The sequence below is a fragment of the Mauremys reevesii genome, linkage group 4 (assembly GCF_016161935.1).
Source record: "Mauremys reevesii isolate NIE-2019 linkage group 4, ASM1616193v1, whole genome shotgun sequence".
Lineage (NCBI taxonomy): Eukaryota > Metazoa > Chordata > Testudines > Geoemydidae > Mauremys > Mauremys reevesii.
The window spans coordinates 65,886,740-65,905,648 of NC_052626.1; the positions used below are offsets into that span (position 1 = coordinate 65,886,740).

Sequence of the window (18,909 nt, forward strand, 5' to 3'; positions counted from 1 at the left end):
TTTTGTTTTGAAGTTCCAAAAAAGAGTGGCCAGAGTGTCTTTTCAGGGCTACGGCCAGCTCAAGGCAATGCAAGACCCTGGGGACACCATGATACAGACCCACTCCCTTCCATGGCTTCACTCCTGCAGACCCAACCCTGTAGTGGCAGAGGGGGGGCTGTCTCCCCGTAGAGGCAGGGGCAGTAGCATGGACCCCCTTCCTCCCTGCAGGAGCAGTAGTGGGGTGCCCCCCTCATAAGTAGCTGGAATGGTTATCCCCCTAGAGAGACCAGGGTAGCAGGAAGGGAAACCTCCCCAGGATGTACTGCTTGGGTGGATAGGCAGGGCTCAGTGCACTCTTCTCCTGCAGCCACGTACACAATCTTCTGCTGGAGTGGTGTTGGCAGGGCACCTAGAGCCGTAGGTCTTAACATCCCATTGAGATACATGGAGCAGTTCACCTCACAGAGCTGTTGCTTCAGGCTGTTTGCGGACTACGGCAGAAATCACTGCATTGGGCACACTTCATCTCCGAGAACTGAAAACTGTGGGCTAGATTGAAACTTTGGGCACAGCCCAGAACAAGGGGTGGGGGGCTGGGAGTCAGTGCAGGAGTAGCCCCAGGAAGCATTGTGACTCTGGGATATACCTCCGTGTCCCTTGCTTCTCAGAGCAGGGGGTCTATACCACTCCAGCTCAGCAACTCTGGTCAGTGAATACGGGGGATGGATCCAAGGCAAGGCTGCAGTGCACCTATTCTCTGTCCCTCCTGCCCATCTTTGCTGGGAGGCAGTAAATGGGTGAGTAGCCTGCTGCCTGGACCTAACAGCTGACTATTTCAGATTGGCAAAGGCCTTGAGTGAACCAGTGGGCAGATGTGAAGTCACAGCCACAACAGGCTACACAGAGTCTCAAGATTGCAGCAAATGGGTGGAGAACTCCCTCCACTGCCTGATTAGGTTACATTGAGTAGGATTGAAGCCCTTGCTTTAAGGAGCAAGGGGAACATGGCAAGGCAGACACTTAACTTGATTTCATGCAAGCAGGGAGTTACCTGTCGGCTTAGATCACACACAGATGGCCAAGGTGGAATAGTAAAGCAGGACTGAGAGCTGATGGCTCAGTCAATCCCCCAGAGATGCAATGCACTCCAAATCGTCAAGAGTTAAACTCTGAAGGAAACATGCTGACTACTTCCTAGCTTGTGAATGAGAGTCATGACCAACTGGTGCCACTTCTGACGGAAAGAGCCATGCCTCACTGAGTGAAGGAATCTTCCCTTCCTCCTTCAAACACGCAATATGCAGATGAGACACAGCTCTACCTATCCTTTGCCGCACAGGACCACACCACCACCACCATCACCACCACCACGTTGGCCCCAGTGCATGGATGATATCAGCTCGTAGATGAACAGCTAGCTGAAGCTGAATCTTAGCAAGACAGCGGTGATACTGGTGGATACAGGAAAGTATTTTGAAGAGCTTGCAACCACGTGCAGTTTTCATTGGTTGAAGATACACACCCACAATAGGTCAATTCAGTCCATAGTCTACTAGCGCTCTGATTTCTCATTGATGCTAAGCTCTCGCAGAGCAGTATCTGTGAGTAACACTTTCTACCAGCTCTGCTTGGCTAGAAGACTCCATCCTATCCTGGTGGATGAAGACCTGGCTTCAATTATTCATGCCTTCGTTACCTCTCAGCTGGACTATGGCAATGAGATACACCTGGGTATGAAACCTTCAGCACTTAGGAAACTCCAACTAGTTCAAAACACTGCAGCACACCTGAGCAACACAGGCTACTGCAAACATATCAAGCTTGTCCCCTGCTCCCTACACTGGCTTCCCATAGAATTGCAAATCAAGTTCAAGGTCTCCCTCCTTATCTTCAAAGTGCTCCGTGGACTAGCCAAGGCTATTCAAAAAATTGTCTGAAGCTCCATAAAGGCTGCCATTGACAATTCTGTTCCTCTGGTACAATGGAACTCTCAACAATCAAAGAGTAAAGCTCATCTATGCAGGAGACAGAACTTTCTCCAGCGGTGGTCTGAGACTATGGAATGAATTCCACCAGGAACAAAGGACCACCACAAACCTCACCACTTTCCGCTGTAAGTGCAAGGTGCATTACTTTGGCACTGCCTTCTTTAATATAAACACATAGCAACAGGTATATTTAAAATATAAAGACATCACTGCACATGTTTCTCCCTCTGAGGAGAGGAGGCAAGAACAAACAACAAATGCACTACTGGAAGGTGCTCGGATACTGAGGTGATAAGCATTTATAAAAACCTATATAGAATAGAATAGTGAAGGATGGTTCTTTGATTGCTGACCCAACCGCTTCTCTCGATAGGTCTTAGGGAACTAGATCAATGGACATGATTAGTGGATTTCTGCAGCCTGCAGTTCAGAGGCAAGAGTGGTTGCTGTTGTCAGTGGTGCAGAACTTTCCAAGTGAAAGCCTGCTACCAACTGGCTGTGGGCAAATGCATGCTGGTATTATGCAATCGGGATGGCACAGGAAACGGGGAGGGGATTTGTGAGCAGCAGTTAATAAAGCATCAGCCTTAGCAGGGCAGAGCTGTAACACATCCAACCCTAATATGCCTGGCAAAGGGAAACATAAACACGTTTGCTGATTTTCAAAGATGTTTTGTTTTACACAAAAGGTTCCTGCTGCTTCATCTGTGCCTGCAGGGAAGTAAGTCATAGAATGCTGAATCTGTGATGTCACAATGACCTCCATGGCAACAGACTGAGCAGTCACAAAGACAGGATTTTGACTACACTTTAACGATGAAAAAAAGGAAAAGCTGGGGCTGTGCAAGGCAGGGGTGAGAACTTCTTAACGGGCATCCATGATCTTCACTGCAAAGAAGAGCCTGGATGCCTATGCAAACAGGTGGAAACAACAAGGAGGAGCCAGCACCAGGTCAACAACTAGCTCCCTAGGTCCCCAGTGGTCCACAGGTGCTGCTATATAACAGATCTCCATCTAGCAGCACCTAACCAGTTGCAGTTATTGACACAGGGATGGTGCACAGTAGTGAACAGCTTTGGGATACTATGATGGGAAGTTGGTCTGTACAAACGGAGTTAATCAGTATGATTATTTAATCCTAGATGTCACAATAGTCTTCAGGGCCCCATTGTGCTGCATGCTATACAATTACATACTAAAACATGAATTTACAATCTCAAGAATTTAACCTCAAGAATTTACAGTCTACGAAGACAAGTGACATACAAGAGGTGAGGGATTTCATTGGACATGTACAATTTGTATAGACATTTGCTTTTTAAAAAATTTTAAAACAGAGGAAATACATGTAAATTGACTGATTTCCTGTCGGCATTAGGGTTCAAACCAGACCAGTGAGGAGTTGTCACCATCTGCCCTGCCTGTCTGTGTGCCTGTAATGCTATGCTGCTGTGACTCACAGCCTTGCAACAACAGCCAGCATAGACGGTATGCAAGTCACACTCTTGCTTCCATTACCCAGTTACTGGTTGCAGAAGGATCCAACCCCAACCATCCCCCCACATCCCAAATTTTCACAAAACTGTCTCCTTGCTTCTAAGACTAAAACTTATTTTCAACAAGTTACGATCTTTGCCTAAGCAGACTTCTCACCTAAACTCAGTTCCCAGAGACTTATCAGAGGGTTATTTGTTCAGAGAAGTTGGTGATGAATCAGCTATAAAAATTCACAAAGCCCGGGAAGCACTGAAGTTCTCTGCGGGTCCAGGGTGCTGTCCAACTGTGGATGACCTCAACCTTCTGTGACTCCATCTGAATGCCCTTTGTCTGGGGAAATAACATAATCTAAAAATTTGGCTGTGGCCTGGTCCAAGGTGCACTTCTCTAGTTTGGCATAACAGTTGTATGCATCCACAGCTTCTCCAGGGTGGACCAGGCATGAATGGTAGTGCTGCTCAGGGCGCTCAGAAAACACTAATATATCATCAAGGCAGATGATCAGGAATTGATCCAGGATGTCCCTAAACACGTCATTTAAGAAATGATGGAACGTTGTGGGGGCACTGGTTAAGCCAAACAGTATTACTAGATATTCAAAGTGCCCATATTGGGTACAAAAAGTGATCTTTCATTCAGCCCAAGGTCTTATGCACACTTGATTGTGTGCCCCCTGAAAATCTAGTTTAGTGAAGATCTTGGCAGTCCTCAGGTGGTCCAACAATTCCAGGATGAAGGGCAGAGGGTACCGGTTATGAATAGAAACCTAGCTCAGTGTGCGATAGTCTATGCAGAGGCACAGTGACCCATCCTTTTTTTGCACAGCAAGGACTCTGAATGAAACACTATGAGGTTTTCCTGAATTTACATGCATAGGGCTCCAGCTCTGGTTCAGATATAGTGTATAACTGTCCATAGGGCACCTTTGTCCCTGGTTGTAGGTCTATTGGACAGTCATAGTCCCTATGTGGGGGTAGTAAATCTGTTTTTCCTTTCAAATATATCCATGTAGTCTCAGTACTTGTCAGGGAGGCTGGGGTTCTAGTTTAGAGCCACCCCCGTTCTGGTTAGCTCACTGCTGTCCAGGGTTTCACTTTTGAGGGTCTTAACCAATCCAGGGGCCAGAGTGCAGATCACCTGATGGGGGAGGTGTTGGTCAATTTGTTGAAGGCAAGCTTTCCAGCAATATTCACAGGGGACGCTAATGCTGCTCCGCTGCTGGGAGATACATGAGTCATGCCAAGAATTACTGGGAAGAATAGAAAGTGGATCACATCAAAACTTATTTCCTGGTGTCCTACCACTGTGGCAGATAAGGAGACAGTCTCCTGGGTCACTGGTCCTGGTGACAGGAGTGATCCATCAATCGTCTCCACCAGATCTGGTGTGGGTTTTGGCCGGAAAGGGATCTGGAGGGTTTGGGCTGCCTTAGTGTCTATAAAGTTGGCAGCTGCCCCATTATCTGTCATTGACAGTGGCAGAGGAATCTGCCTTGCCTCCCTCAAGACCTGTAATCACTGCACCACCTGGAAATGCGGGGAGACCCCATGGTTACCAGAACAGGTTCCATTCGAGGGTTAGGGAATGGTTCCAGAACATAGTACTCTGGTGTTGCCCGGGCTGTACCCTGCTAGGGCAAGGGCCTGGGCTGGTCTGTTTCCCAAGCTCTTTCGAGCTGGACAGGAGGCAAGGACATATCCTGGCATCCCACAGAATGTGCTACTGACATTCTTTCTCCTCCGGGGTCATGTGTCATGGATGGATTCAGGACTCGGTTCTACAGGCATTGACATAGCGGGCGGACGTGGGGGCATCTGGCTAACCCTTCTTTCCTCCTCCGGCTCTGGCAGCCAAGAGTTGATGCACAGGGTGAGATCAATAAAGGCCTCTAGACAGGTGGCATTTTCCGTGTGGGCTAGCTCATCTTTTGCATCCTCACTGAGTCTAGGCTGCCTCATTCCGTTCAACATCATCTGCAAAGCACTGGAAGTGAGTGGTGTGGGAGATGGCCGGCCCTTGCCTCTCACGCAGCTTCCAGAGGGCAGCCTCTGCAGAGCGGCCGTGATGCTGTGTCATCAAAGATGGTTGGGAAGGCTGGCAGGAAGATGTCGTAATTGAAGAGCACTGGGCTGTTCTGCTCCAACCTGGGGAAGACCAGTTACGTGATTCACCAGTCACCAGAAGGCTGACTCCTAGCCCCATCTTTCTCTGGTCAGTGGGGTACATTCAGGGGTGGAGCAGGAAGAGCAGCCTGTATTGGTTCAGGAACCCCCAGTGTTCCTGATGGTCCCTGTCAACCCATTTGGGCCGTGGCACCACAGCAGCCTTGTTCAGGCAATGGATGTCTACTCAGGCATGTAGTATAGCTGCTTCTCTGTGAGCATGCTAGCTGCTCATATAGGGTCTGGGCTTTGGCAGTGAGCTGCGTCCCTGGGCCTGTGACTGTTTGCACAGGGTCTGTGCTTTGGTTGCAAACTGCAGGCTTGGGTCTTTAGCATGAGGGTCTGCTTACAGATGGGTGACTCAGTCCTGCAGGTCTCACAGCCTCAGGGAAACTGCTGGTCAGTGGGCGGTCTGCCCCTTCCATCTTCTATGAGGGCTGGATTGGGGGGAAGGGGCTGAAGAGGGTCTGAAAAAAACTGTCTGGGCCGGGCCATGGGTGGCTTATGTGCATGAATCAGTTACCAAGTTGTGGTCATGAGATGAGTAGGGAAGTTGGGGTTAAGCCTGGTCAGGATGCAAGGGAGTCAGGGTTGGGTGCTGAGCTGCAGACAGGAGCCAAGTAGCGAAGCTGAGGTTGAGCCAGGGTCCAGAGTTGGAATCTGGGGTTCAGAGCAAAGCATGGTCTGGAGTGGAAGGAAGGAGGCAGTCTTAGGGCCGGCTCCAGCCACCAGCTTATCAAGCAGGTGCTTGAGGCGGCAACTCCGGAGCGGGGCGGCACTTTCAGGTATTCGGCGGCAATTCTGCAGAGGGTCCCTCACTCCCGCTTGGAGCGAAGGACCTCCCGCTGAATTGCCGCAGATCGCCATCGCGGCTTTTTTTTTTTTTTGGCTGCTTGGGGCAGCAAAACCCCTGGAGCCGGTCCTGGGCAGTCTGCATCTTTGCTCAGACAGTTCTCTGTGATGGCTTCATGGTTTACATACCAGCATAGGCCAGTCAGTGGACTGCAGGGGGGAGCTGACACTCAAGTTCTGGCAGGCAGTACTTCCTGCAGTGTCTAGCTTCACATGGTCCACCAGCAGAAACCTTGCCTGAGCTTCTGGTGGCAATGCAGAGGTGTCAGTAATCCAAAATCCTACCGGTCTCAGGTTCTAGTCCCACAAGGTCTTTACAGCAGGGTGATGTGGTGAGAGGATGTAAGACTCTGGAATAGTCACCTAAGTGAGAACCGAATGCAGATGTAGGTGTCTTCCATCTCTGTGATTGTTTTTCACCTGAGAAGTTATGAAATATCACCAAAGAGAACGAAGAAAATGACTAGCCAGGTAAACTTTTGGTATACATGGTCTTCATGTTATAGGTGTGATGTTGCACTCCATATGATTTTATGAAAATATGCTAATGAGTGTGAATATAATGTAACTGGAATATGCTTCATGCAAAAGGTCTCTTGTAAGGTATCATTACAAAGCTTATAATCTACTGAGTGTGGTCATCCTATTTGTATAAATGTATCATTCTTGTATCTGAAACTAGAAATATGAAATTAACTCTGAGGTCCTATTGTAATTATGCAAAGTGTGGGCCATTAATGGTGGTTTGGAATCTTGATGGCTCCCATTAACCAGGACAATTGACTGTAGCTGGCTCTATTTATTTGCAAGCCTTCCTGTGAGTCAGACTAGGAAGAATGAAGGCTTGGGGTCTCCCAGGACATGTGCCCATGTCACCTGGTACTGGAATCCATCTTAAACCTGGTGCTTTTCCTTTTAGAAGGAGGGGTGGGGACACAGAGAAACAAAAGATTCCTGCCTTGTGCCAAAGCTATATAAGGGGGTGGAACAGAACAAAGGAGGTGGCAGTCATGAGAAATCCCCTAGCTACCACCTGAGCTGGAATTACCAAGGACTGCATCGGGGAAAGGATTGGGCCCAGACTAAGAAGAAGTCTAGTCTGTGAAAGAAGCTTATTGGAACATCTCTGAGGGTGAGATTTATATGTAATCAATTTCTTAATGTATTAGGCTTAGACTTGCGTGTTTTTGTTTTATTTTGCTTGGCAACTTACTTTGTCCTGTCTATTATTACTTGGAACCACTTAAATCCTACTTTTTATACTTAATAAAATCACTTTTTGCTTATTAATTAACCCAGAGTAAGTAATCAATACCTGGGGGAGCAAACAGCTGTGCATATCTCTCTGAGTGTCATAGAGGGCGGACAATTTATGAGTTTACCCTGTATAAGCTTTATACAGAGTAAAACAGATTTATTTGGGGTTTGAATCCCATTGGGTGCTGGGTGTCTGGGTGCTACAGACAGGAGCACTTCTTCAGCTTTTGGGGGATGTGGTTCAGACCTGGGTCTGTGTTTGCAGCAGGCTAGCGTGTCTGGCTCAATAAAACAGTGTACTGAAGTCCCAAGCTGGCAGGGAAAATGGGCTCAGAGGTAGTCTCAGCACACAAAGTGACAGTCCCAAGGGGGTTTCTGTGACCCAGTCCGTCACAATAGGCTTGCTTCATTATAAAAGTTCCTCCCTTTATTAGATTTCTTGTTTTCTAAACTCCATGGCACTGTTTAGAACAATGGTCCCCAAAGTGTGGGGAGTGCAGAGGAATGTTCAGGGAGACATGGACCAGGCCCCAAAGGGGGCAGGAAGGGAGTACCACCCATCCCTGCTCTTCCCCCAGCTACACTCTGGCTCCGGCCCCATCCCCATCCCCACCCCCAGCCGAGGCCCTGGCTTTGGCTCCTGGCCCAGTTCCCAGCCCCACCCCCAGGGGGACACGGACAGATTACATTACGGGGGAGGAAGGGTATAACACAAAAAGTTTGGGGACCACTGGTTTAGAGTATGATAGCTCTGTTCAACGTATTCAATACATTATTAGCACCATCTGGCATGTTTTAGGGTAGGATCAACTCACGTGTGAACAAAGAGGCTATTCGTAGAGGCTTTATTATATTTGGTGCACATTGTGTCAGGACAGTCAGGAGAAGTTTGGCACTCAGAGGTGTGATCTAAGCACAAGGCTAGGAGTCAGGATTTCCTGAGTTCTAAATGCACTTCAGTCACTGCCTTGCTGTGTATCCTTGGGTAAGTCACTGAACCTCCCTGTGCCTCAGTTTCTCATCTCTAAAATGGGGATAATACTTCCTGCCTCACAGAGGACTTATGAGGAATAATTATCTCATGAATGTTAAGTGCTCTGAAGATGGGAAGTGATCAATGTTATTCCAGGGACAGCTCAGCTACTTTGCAGAAGGACCTTGCTTTATGGGTTCCAGCACTATCAAAACCTTAGCATCCACATTTAAAATGAACAAGAACACAGTGTGCGGTTTAAAACAATTGTAACTTTTTTAAATCATTGGTTATTGCTGCTGCTACCTCCTTTCCACATTATTATTCAGTTGCACATAAAAGAAGAAACTGGTAGGGTGGCAAAATTTGACCTCACCTTTTTAATTATACCTCATCTCACGCATCCTTTGCTCTTCCTCTCCTCCTATCATTCTCCCTCACTAGGGCTGCATTTTAAGTGCAGAGCTTATTGGACTTGGGTGTAGAATCTTAACACAGTCCAGTCTGGCCCCACCCTACATAGGCTATTTATTAGGATATGAGGACGTGCAAGAGTATTTGTTGTGACTCACTGGGGGACAATTGCTGGAGGAAATTCCTGAACAGAATTTCAGAGGAGGATATGGTGACATTGACAGGAAAAGCTATTGTGAATCCCTTTCATTAAATATATCAATGCACATCTCAAAGCAGGTGGGCAATGAATAAATCTTGAGCAGAAAAGTTGATCACTGCCCAGTGGTTTTGGTTGGACCTTCTGATTCTTGCCATCCCTTGCTTGACTTTATTTTGAAAGTTTCATGCTGCTGCCTTACCACTAAATCTGCCTGCCCATTCCTCAGTCACCAGCTAGCTGGGTTAACTCCTCCAGAGGGGAGTCGGACAGGATATCCTGTGCATGCAGAGCAAATGCAGCACATCGCAGGCAGCTGTACAGTGAATAGGTGGCACATCAACATTAATAGGCTTTTCTCAAATATAAAAACTGGGGATGAGGGTGTCACTTCGGCTTGTAAAAGAATCTCCATTTTCAAATGGATTTTTGGGAACCAAGGAATACACACACTGTACTATGCACAGGTGTCTTTCCCTTCCTAAGCTATCAGTGACAGGTACTCTATTAGAAAGTTAGCAAGGGGCCAGAGAGCAGCTTACCTCCACCCAGATTTGGAGGAACTTTCATCCCATCCTTTTCATGCATATGTAACTCCATCTGCCTGAACAGGGATCTCCCCGCCACCCCAAACAAAATGGCAGAAGTATTTTACAGTAATGGCTCACAACATTGCCTCTCCCAAGATCGATATTACAGCGTTTGAGACCATCATCTAAATACATCCAACACTCACCCAAGCCACATCCACTCCTTGCCTGCACCTGTAACACCTTGGGCTGTGATCATATCATACCCTATAAATCAGAGGTTCTCAGATTCTCTCATCATGTGGACCAGAAGAGTTAACATCAGGCAACTAGCCAAGTCTTCTCTGATCATCAGCTAGGACACTGGTGATCTACAGACCACAGTTATAATCTAAACAGGGTTGGGTCTGCTCACCATTCAGAAGGGACTCCTTCCAAGGAAAACCGAGGAAGTGATAGTGGTGTTTGAGCTACTAGCTCATTGCAATCCAACAGCCAAATTCTGCCACCCCTATTCATGATGAACAGTAACTTCCTCGGTGATTAGGGTTTTTTTTTTATTTCAGTGGGACTCCTTCCAGAGCAATGTACTACTCATGATGAATACAGGTGGCAGAATCCAGCCTTACGTCATCAACGAGCCAATACCCCAGTGAAGTTCTAGGGGGTTGCTATACTGCCAGAGGTGCCATCTTTTGGATTGGATGAAAAGGGAAGATCTGACGCATTCACAGTTATAAAAAACTACATGGCACTTTTTGCAAGAGTAGGGATGCTACTGGCTAAATTGTATCTTAGATCATTACATTCTGTAATACTTTGCAGCTACATAGTGCCTTCCAGTTGAGGATCCTAAAGTGCTTTACCAACATTTTAATTAAGATATAACCCCTTATAATGTTCATTCATGTAATTAATTAAGCCTCTCAATACCTCTAAGAGATAGCAAGTAGTAGTATCTTCATTTTACAGATGGGAAACTGAGGTTTAAGGAAGCAAAGTGACTTATTAAAGATGAAATAGCCATCTAGTATCAGAGCCAAGCATAAAATACAGATCTCCTGACTCCCAGTACCAGGCCTAATCTACATGGCTATCGCTCGTCTCAACTGGAGAAGTTCTCCTCCCCCTGCCATGGCTGGATTGCAGTGTTTCTCCCATGTGGCCACCAGAGGCTCTTCTTGCAGCCATAGCCTCCCGGAGAGGCGGAGAGGGGGAGGGGAGGAGCAGTAGCTCCTCCCCTGGGGCTGCCAGCAGGGGTTGGGCCCAACCCTCCTCTGGAGCCACAAATGCCAGAGGAGCAGACAGCTGGTGTGAGTTCCCCACCTTCCCAGGGGTGGTGGGGCTCAGGCTTCCAGCTTCAGCCCTGGGGTGGCGGGTGCCAGGCTCTGGCCACAGGGCTTCGGGCTCCAATCCTGGGCTCACTTCCCACCCCTATCACCCCTGGCCCCCACTGCCTCCTTACCCACCTCTCTATCCATGGCTTAATTCTGGCTTGCCAGGGCTGTGTAAGTCTGCTGTGAAAACCCGTATTTGTATGTTTGTTAATATCACTTTTCACTGCCTCCCAGTTAGCTAGTAAGTCTGCTCTGAAAAGTGATACATACAAATAATAGTTCTCAGAGCAGCAGCCTTACTAACTAGCAAGTCTAAAAAAAAAAAGTCAAAAAAGGAAAACAAACAAACAACAAAATACGAGAATGTGCAAAGCACCTTATTTTGTTTCTATTCTGTTTAGGTCCAGTAAAGAACAGACAAAACTGTACATTATTTTTATTACTGAGTCTGCAAAAAAATCATACCTAAATAAATTACAATGATTTGGACATGTGTTTGTGCACATTTGTTTTTCCTAAAGTTAATTAATTATTTTAGGAAAATCTGTCAGAGCGGCCACCAGCAAGAGTTGGTGGATGCACTCAAAGGTCACCAAAAAATTTCTTGTGAGAACTCCTGGTCTAGGGTGTCTGCTATTGTAAGCAAACTCTTGTCAGTTTCCCTATCATTCTTTCACACTCACTTGTAACAAACATTAAAAATTATGCTACTCTTAGCATTTTGCTGTGTTCAGAAGGACTAAGACCTGTTCACCCCTCCCGAGCAGAAATAGCCCTTTCCACCATTGAAAACTGTTATGCAGTGTTGCTGGCACAGAATGGCTATTACGGTCTACCTCTCAGAGATGGTTCAATTTATGGTGTGTGAGTGATCCCTGTTTGTATGCGGTTCATAAAGCACTTAAGAGCCTTCTAGACAAAAGGTGTAGTATAAATGGAAGGGACAGTCATTAATGTATTAATGAGATTTGGTGAGTTCAAATTTGCTGCATACATTCCTCGTACATTTATTTTATTTTTTTAAAATAACCTTTTGCTCAGCTCTAGTGCAGCATCAGGATTTGCCTGATGTTTCTGTTCTTTACTCTATTGTCATTTGGGCTGACTGAGGCAAAAAAGAGGTCAAGTGACTTGCTCAAGGTTGCAGACTGTCAATGAGTCATAATGAAATGTTTTCTTAAAGCTATGTTTGCCTTGTAATCATATGTTTATTCTACAGGGCTTTATGTTGTTGGTAGAATTTTTTTTTATCCTAGCAATTTCAAGAAACTTAAACTATGCTGCCACTCTTGTTTTTTGGTGAAATTGATCAGTAAGATTCATGATAAAAGGAGGTTTTTTGGCAGGCTTGTATAAAACATTGCAACACTAGACTTCACAAATGTGATGAGTACTTTTAAGGCCATCATACTGTTGTATCTTAAAAACACAGTATTGCTAGTAGCTTAGTGCAAGAGATATTAGCAGTATTGCCAACTCCACACATTCAAAAATCATAAGGTTTCCCCTGCCCCAAATCATGAGATTGGAGTTTTTTAAATCTTTGATTTTTTTTTAGGGCAAATTTATTATTTTTATATTTATCATCTGGTTTTTGAGCCTTTAAGGTTAATGTTTTCCAGCTTTCCCCACCACCCTCCACCCCCAACGAGACTTTGGCCTGATCCACACTTGGGGGGGAGGAATCAATCTAAGATACGCAACTTCAGTTATGAGAATAGCATATCTTAGATCAACTTAGAATCACTTACTTCGCATCCTCGCAGAGCAGGATCGACGGCTGCTGCTCCCCCGTCGACTCCGCTTCCGCCTCTTGCCCTAGTGGAGTTCCGGAGTCGATGGGGAGCACATTTGGGGATCGATGTATCGCGTCTTGTGTAGAGGCGATACATCGATCCCTGACAGACTGATCACTACCCACCAATCTGGCAGGTAGTGTAGACAGAGACTTTAAAAAAAAAAAAAGAAGAAAAAGTAATTGGATTGCATGACTCCAGGTGCTTGGGCTTAAGAAAACCACCAAATATCGTAAGATACAATAAAACTGAAAGAGTTGGGAATGCTGTATTACGGTGAATACTTACCCTAGCCTATGTGCTTCCCTGACTGGTACAGTCTCCCAAAAAGTACAATATACAATGCAATGCATCTCTGAAACGGGAGAATGTAGTGGGCACACAAAAAATGACATTGCAAAAGCAAAGAAGGACTTGCAAAATGATAAGCTTAGTGGAGAGATTGGAAGCACTAAAAAACCTGATAATAAGGACACTCAGGTGATAACACTGAATTATACCAACAAAACTGCCTTACTCAGAATTGGTGCATACTCCTCTGAGGTGCATACTGCTAGCATAGTCCAAGCACTATGCAGATATTTATTTATTCTAATTTTTTTAAATACAATTCTAGTGCTCAGCAGCATAATATCCTGTACCACCTCCTTACTTCCCCACACCAAATATACTGATTTCTGCCCTAATGATATCTCCTTGCTAGAGCCCTCTGGGTAAATAATTCAGTGGCTTCTGTTGAACCTCAGGGTTACATGATAAAGTCCTACAGCTACACCTTTTGCTGTTTTCAACAAAGATTCTTTTAGTAACACATCCTAATCCTTATGGCAGTTCAGGACCAGTTCCCCTTTACCTCACTCCTTTTCCTTTTGGACACCAGTTCAAAGAGAATCCTGCTAGAATTTGACCTCTAGAACTAGACTTGTAGTAGCGACACTGCAGTTTTCTGAGTGGAGAGACTCCACTTTAATATGTTGTGTATTTTTTCAGTGTTTACATTTTAAGACATTACATTGGGCAAACATGAAATCATACACTTTGGAGCCAAATTCTGCTCTCTGTTACATATGTGCAATCCCACTGAAAACACGAGTATAACAACTGTCCAAGTATAAGAGTAGAATTTGTCCTACTGCAGTGTCTTCACAAGGGAAACACTGCAGATGATTCTAGGGTTAATTATGCTCTTACGTGTTGAAACAATTTAAAGCTAAGTAAAATTTGTTTAAATCTAGGTTAAACCGTAAGTACATGTTTTCCTGTTGTCTGATTGTATTAAAATCTCATACAGTGGCAATCAGCAATGGTTAAAAAAAAAATCCCAAACCAGAAACAATAAATAAATGAAATGGGACTATTATTATGTCAGCAAAAATAGGATTGTAAACATTTCCAGCAACGGCAATTTGTATACTCAGCAGAAATATTAACAAAAAGCAAACATCTATCCCTTCCAAACCCATTCACCTTCTAGATATATGCCTAGTTTATAACTCAGGACTAAGAGTGAAGATATTTCTTGTTAGAAATGTTTTAAGACTAGGAACACATTAAACTGTATTAAGCTATTAATGGTATTATGGGTTCTTTATATAACGCTGTCAATCTAAACAAGCCTTACAAACAGAGTAAGATGTTTGATTTGAACAAACATCCATGAACACAGTTTTTTTTTTTTAAAGAGAGACAAAATTACACTTAGTAATTACAATATTATAGTGACACCTTCTCTCTCCCCTTATGCAATTTAAATAATAATTGAAGGAACCATAATATTATCCAATTAGAAAATGTGTTCTAAAAGGGACCTAGATTCTGCCCTCAGTTACACTGAAATCAATAGGGTTGTTTGAATGTATGTGCAGGAGTGTAAGTGAGGGTAGAAAATTGATCTACTTTATTCCCCATTTTTTTCAGCACTGCACAACACAAGAAGCAAAGCTAACCAGCTCTGCCTAGACAAGCCAAGTGCAAAATGAAGGTAATCACTGACATGCTAATGTCCTGGCTGTGGCCAAATTTTTGCCAAGGTAACGAGGAAGCATCATTTTGGAAAGGAGTAGGATTTAAGGGGAAAGAGGGGAGAATCTAAAATTGTGCTTTTTTATTAACTCTCTCCCATGTACACACAAACAAGTGTTTTTTTTTTATTTTGGAATTTCCTAGTAAGTATAATAAATAAGGTTTTTGATATTAAAATAACCTTCGATCTTGCAGTCCTTACCCAGGCAAAGCTCCTGTTGAAGTCAACACAAGTTCTGTCTGAGTAAGGACTGCAGGATCAAACTATAAAGTAGTTTAACTCCTCCATAGAGTATTCATTCAAAGCAGATGGGAGGAAGCCAAGTCAAATGCAATGATGATCAAGCATCTATGGCTAGTGTGGCAACTAGTATCTAGCAACTAGTTAGAACTACATTTTCTTTTCACTTTTATAGCTAAGATGATACTAGATTTATATATATATATATATATATATATATATCATTTGTGGTTGTCAAAATGATTTCCAGACATTTCCTTTTTTACACCAGAGGTTGTAGGACCCCTCCATTGTAAATTACAGGCAAGCTATGGTAAAAGGATTGAAGGCAATCTCAGGCTGAAGAAGAGAATGCTGTATAATCTTAGAGAATTCCTGAATTGTACTTTTTATGTATCTGAGCACTCTATACAAACATCTATTCTGTTACCTCTATCTCCCAGGGGGTATGAGAGATTAGTTATATTTTTAAACAGCTGTACAAACATTAAAGTGCTTGTGTGCACATATGTTGAGTAGTAGTAAAAATGCAGATGAACCCTAAAAAGAGATGAGATTTTGATGTGTTCTCTATATTTGCCAAGGAAGGACTGGCAGAATGCTACACCCCTCCCAACTAGAAAAGCAAAAATACTTCTCTCAGACATATGAAAATAATATTTCATACACCCAAAAGGAATCACTGAGGGTACAATATATAAGGCCTTATTTTGCAGTGTGGACTATGGGATTCCTAGTTAATAATAAGAAAGGATGAGGAGGGGAGGGAGAAGACTATAAAGCAGACCCATAGTTTCCCCCTAAGAAATACCAAAGGCCCTTTGTTTTTGTTTTTATTTTGTTTAATATTTCCTGGAAATTTCAGTGTTTATAATAATTTTAAAATGGGTGAAAATCATTACAAAAAAATTAACTCCTGTTTTCTGGGTAAATAGAAAGGTTAATATGGGAGATGGGAGGGTAGAAAAAAGCATCAACTAAAGAAAGTAGGGGTATTTAATGTAAAAGTAGTTTAAGGCTGTGGTGTAGTGCATGAAAAGTACATTAACAGCACCTACACATATGCCCACACATGCCTGTGCGTGTATCTTCCACAACACTGCCTTACTTTAAACAGCCTCCCCTTTACACTTAGACTAATTTATTAACAGAAACACTCTTCCTAATGCAACGTATTGGATTTTCTTAACAGAACCAGTATTTTCACTTATTGGAGGGGTCCAAAATTCGGGTAAAATGGGTAAAACCCGAATACCAGCAGTTGTAAAACCCGAGAATTTCCCAGCAAAAAATGGGTAAAAACTGCACAGGAAGGAGGCCCTTAGAGCTCCCTGACCCCTGAGTCAATCCTGCTGCTCTGCTGTAGTGCTCCTGGGTGAGGGGCAGGAAAGACGAGGGGGGGGGGGCACAGCAACCTTGACATTGCGCCCTTGCTTTGCAAGCGGTGTTGGAAGGTCAGGCTAAAGCCCCAGCAGGGGCATGATCAGACACCCCCAACCCCCGCCCGAAGTTATTGATGGGCCGGGGGCGAGGATCCCCGAGGCCAGCCCCAGAGCAGAGGGGACCACACGCCCCTGCCAGCGCGCCCAGCCCCCGCTGACCTGCCAGGCTGTTGTAACAATCGATCTCGATGCTCTCCGCGCTCTGGCTCTGCTCCGCGGTGAGCTGGCCCCGCGGGCTGGCGGCGCAGCTGGCGGAGGAGCTGGGCTCCGGCGGCTGCAGCCCCTTCAGCTCCAGCAGCGCCCGGTGGTACTTGCCGATGGCCTCGCGGAATTTCTTGTCCTTGTAGCACTGCGCCCCTTGGCTCTTGAACTCCAGGGCTCGCTGGAGGAGCTCGCCGGGCTCCGCACCAGCCTGGGCTCCCGCGGCGCAGCGCCCTGCAGCCGGGCTCTGCCGCTCCATCCCCGCCGCCCCCGCGCTCCGCCGCCGCCGCCGCCAGGCGGGAAATGGGCTTCAAGCCTCCGAGCAGCCGAACGCCCCAGCGCCGCGCTGCGCCGCGCCGCCTCCCGCTCCCATCCTCCCGCCGCCGGCCGGGCGCTGCTCCCCCGCCCGCGCGCTGCGGGCCGGACCGGCTGGGGCTGGGGCTGGGGCTGCCGCCCCCGCGCACGGGGAGAGCGACCGAGCGAGCGAGCGCCGGCTAACCCGGAAGGAGCCCGCAGCCAGGCAGGAGCCCAGCCAAGGATGGGGATGGGGGGGTCCGGAGCAGCCCCCCCCTTAAAAATATCAGACAAAAAGCCTTGTTGCTTTCTGCAGCCAGGCTCTTAAAGGCGCAAGCTCCAATTTCCTGGCCCTCCCGCGGGGTGGGGGTGGGAGGGTCGCTAATTTTACTAGAGGGGCTCACACTCGGTAGCTTCTCCAGGCCAAGTGCTCGACACCCACTAGGGCTTCCCGGTATTCCGCCATTTCTCCCCCCACCCAGCTGCCTGTGTGCCCCCGTCCCATCCTCCCATTTCAGGGACTCATGCCAAGTCCTCTGTGTTCCCCCCATTCCTATTTCCCCCTCCCCATTTCCACTTTCTCTTCCCCGTCCCCAGAGACCCCGTTTTCCCCTCCCCGCCTCCATTCCCCCCACTGAGTCCCTGCTTTCCGTCCCCCATTCCCTTTTGATTCCCTGCTTTGCCCTGCACACACCCAGTCCCCTCACTCTACTTTGCCCCATCATCCAAGTCCACTGGCTCCCATTATGCTTAGACCATTTCAGGACATTTTGGAATTGATTGGATGTGGCATGTCAAAATTATTGCATTAGGTAAACAGAGAAATGCCATTGAGCTGAGTGTTGGACCTCCTTTTGCTCAGTCAGATATGATGTTTGCATGATGTATCCCGTAGTAGTTCAGTATTGCTAACCCTAAGCATTCAAAAATCACAGTACTCCCCTTGAAACATCTTCAAGGGGCCTGACTTGCAGAGGCAGGTGTTCAGCACTTTCTGTGGTCTCAAATTAGGCATTCCATAATTGATTTAAAAATACTTTCTGATTTAGAAATCAAAGGTGGAGGGCCTGTTTTTGTGTAACTTGGAAACTGGAGATGGACAGTGTGTGTCTTAATCATAGAAGTCAGAGGTGAAATGTGTGTGTGAAAAACACACATTAAGGATGGAAAATTCCTGTTGAGTCACATTTAGCCATCCAGTGGCAATACTGTCCAATGTCAATTCAAATTACTCACATAATCTCCTTTTAGATACATTTGATTGTAGTTTGATTTAAACCAAACCAGTGTATGCCACTGAATTTAGAATATTTACTTGCTGGGGAAAAGAGAAGATAGTCCTAGCATGTCAACCACACTTCCTTTGCAATAGGTGTTGAACACATTGGACACGGTCCACACCAGCAAGACAGCCATTTCCAACAATGCTCGAGGGAAGAAAGGCTGTGTATAACACACTTTGTCAAACACAGCAGGATTTACTAGTATAGGAAAAGAACATAAGAGCGGCCATACTGGGTCAGACCAAAGGTCCATCTAGCCCAGTATCTTGTCTTTCGACAGTGGCCAGTGCCAGGTGCCCCCGAGGGAATGAACAGAACAGGCAATTATCAAGAGATCCATCCCCTGTCATCACCCATTCCCAGCTTCTGGCAAACAGGCCAGGGACACCATCCCTGCTCATCCTGGCTAATTGCCATTGATGGACCTATCCTCCATGA

At 45.9% G+C, this 18,909-nt stretch overlaps 1 protein-coding gene across 4 annotated transcripts in view; it reads right to left on the reverse strand.

Moving 5' to 3' along the window:
* Positions 1-17,282, reverse strand: part of TTC9 (tetratricopeptide repeat domain 9) — a 35,235-nt gene extending 17,953 nt beyond the window's left edge. For 3 of the 4 annotated variants that reach the window (XR_005597413.1, XR_005597412.1, XM_039533655.1), the window contains exon 1: positions 16,853-17,282. Coding sequence is in view for 2 of the 4 variants with exons in the window: in XM_039533655.1 (XP_039389589.1) it covers positions 16,853-17,153 (301 nt within the window). In the remaining 2 variants the exon portion in view is untranslated. The remainder of the gene's footprint in view (positions 1-16,852) is intronic. The other variant, XM_039533654.1, reaches the window with a different exon arrangement.
* Positions 17,283-18,909: the final 1,627 nt, after the last annotated feature.